Source organism: Arachis ipaensis, chromosome B10, assembly GCF_000816755.2.
Source record: "Arachis ipaensis cultivar K30076 chromosome B10, Araip1.1, whole genome shotgun sequence".
NCBI classification, from domain to species: Eukaryota; Viridiplantae; Streptophyta; class Magnoliopsida; order Fabales; family Fabaceae; genus Arachis; species Arachis ipaensis.
The window spans coordinates 112,886,814-112,887,821 of record NC_029794.2 but is presented as its reverse complement, the minus strand read 5'-3'; the positions used below and the strand labels follow the sequence as shown (position 1 = coordinate 112,887,821).

Below are 1,008 nucleotides of genomic sequence, written 5' to 3'. Positions count from 1 at the left end.
AGCACAAGATAGCAACCCCATACCACCCACAAACCAATGGTCAAGCTGAAATTTCAAATAGAGAGCTCAAGAGAATCCTTGAGAAGACTGTTGGAAACTCAAGAAAAGATTGATCCAAGAAGCTAGATGATGTACTATGGGCCTATAGAACAGCTTTTAAGATACCCATTGGTATGTCTTCATGCCAATTGGTGTTTGAAAAGGCTTGTCATCTACCAGTGGAACTTGAACATAGAGCATTTTGGGCTCTAAAGATGTTGAACTTTGATAATCAAGCTGCTGGGAAAAGAAGATTGCTACAACTCAATGAGTTAGAAGAATTCAGAACTCAAGCCTATGAAAATTCCAAGATTTACAAGGAGAACACAAAGAAATGGCATGATCAAAAGCTAGCAAGAAGAGAGTTTATAGAGGGTCAAAAAGTGCTGTTGTACAACTCAAGGCTCAAGTTTTTCCCAGAAAAGTTGAAGTCAAGATGGTCTTGTTCATTTACAGTCATCAAGGCTTTTCCTTATGGTCATGTGGAGCTTATGGAGGACAAAACACAGAGGACTTTCACTGTCAATGGCCACAGACTTAAGCATTATTTGGGGGACTCATTAGATGAGCAAAGAGTGAACTATACACTCAGCTGAAGAGGATGAATCGTCAAGCTAGTGACGTTAAAGAAGCGCTAGTTGGGAGGCACCCCAACACACATATCCTTTCAATTTCTTGCTTTCTAGAGTAGTTTATGTTTAGTTACTTAGATTGTTTAATTTTTAGTTTCATTTGCAATTGATTAGTGATAGTTCCCTTGCTTTGAATTTTAAAGGTTTTTCTAATTTACTGGATTTGTAAAGTTGCATGCTGCATTATTTGAGGTTGATTAATTGGGCTGAGAAACTAGCTAAAGAGCTAAGTTTGGTGTGGCCACTAACCCACTTAATTTGAGCTTACATCAAAACAATTGGATTAATCTTGGGAGTAAGCCCAAAATTAAGTTTGGTGTGGCCACCATCATAAGAG

General features: G+C 38.2%; 1 protein-coding gene across 1 annotated transcript; it reads left to right on the top strand.

Moving 5' to 3' along the window:
- On the top strand, window positions 255–635 carry LOC107620887. The gene has a single exon (XM_016322983.1). The coding sequence runs from the start codon at window positions 255–257 to the stop codon at window positions 633–635; it is 381 nt and encodes a 126-aa protein (XP_016178469.1).

Excerpts from the sequence above, each read along its gene's own strand:
- LOC107620887 (XM_016322983.1), top strand. The coding sequence starts at position 255 with ATGTTGAACTTTGATAATCAAGCTGCTGGGAAAAGAAGATTGCTACAA.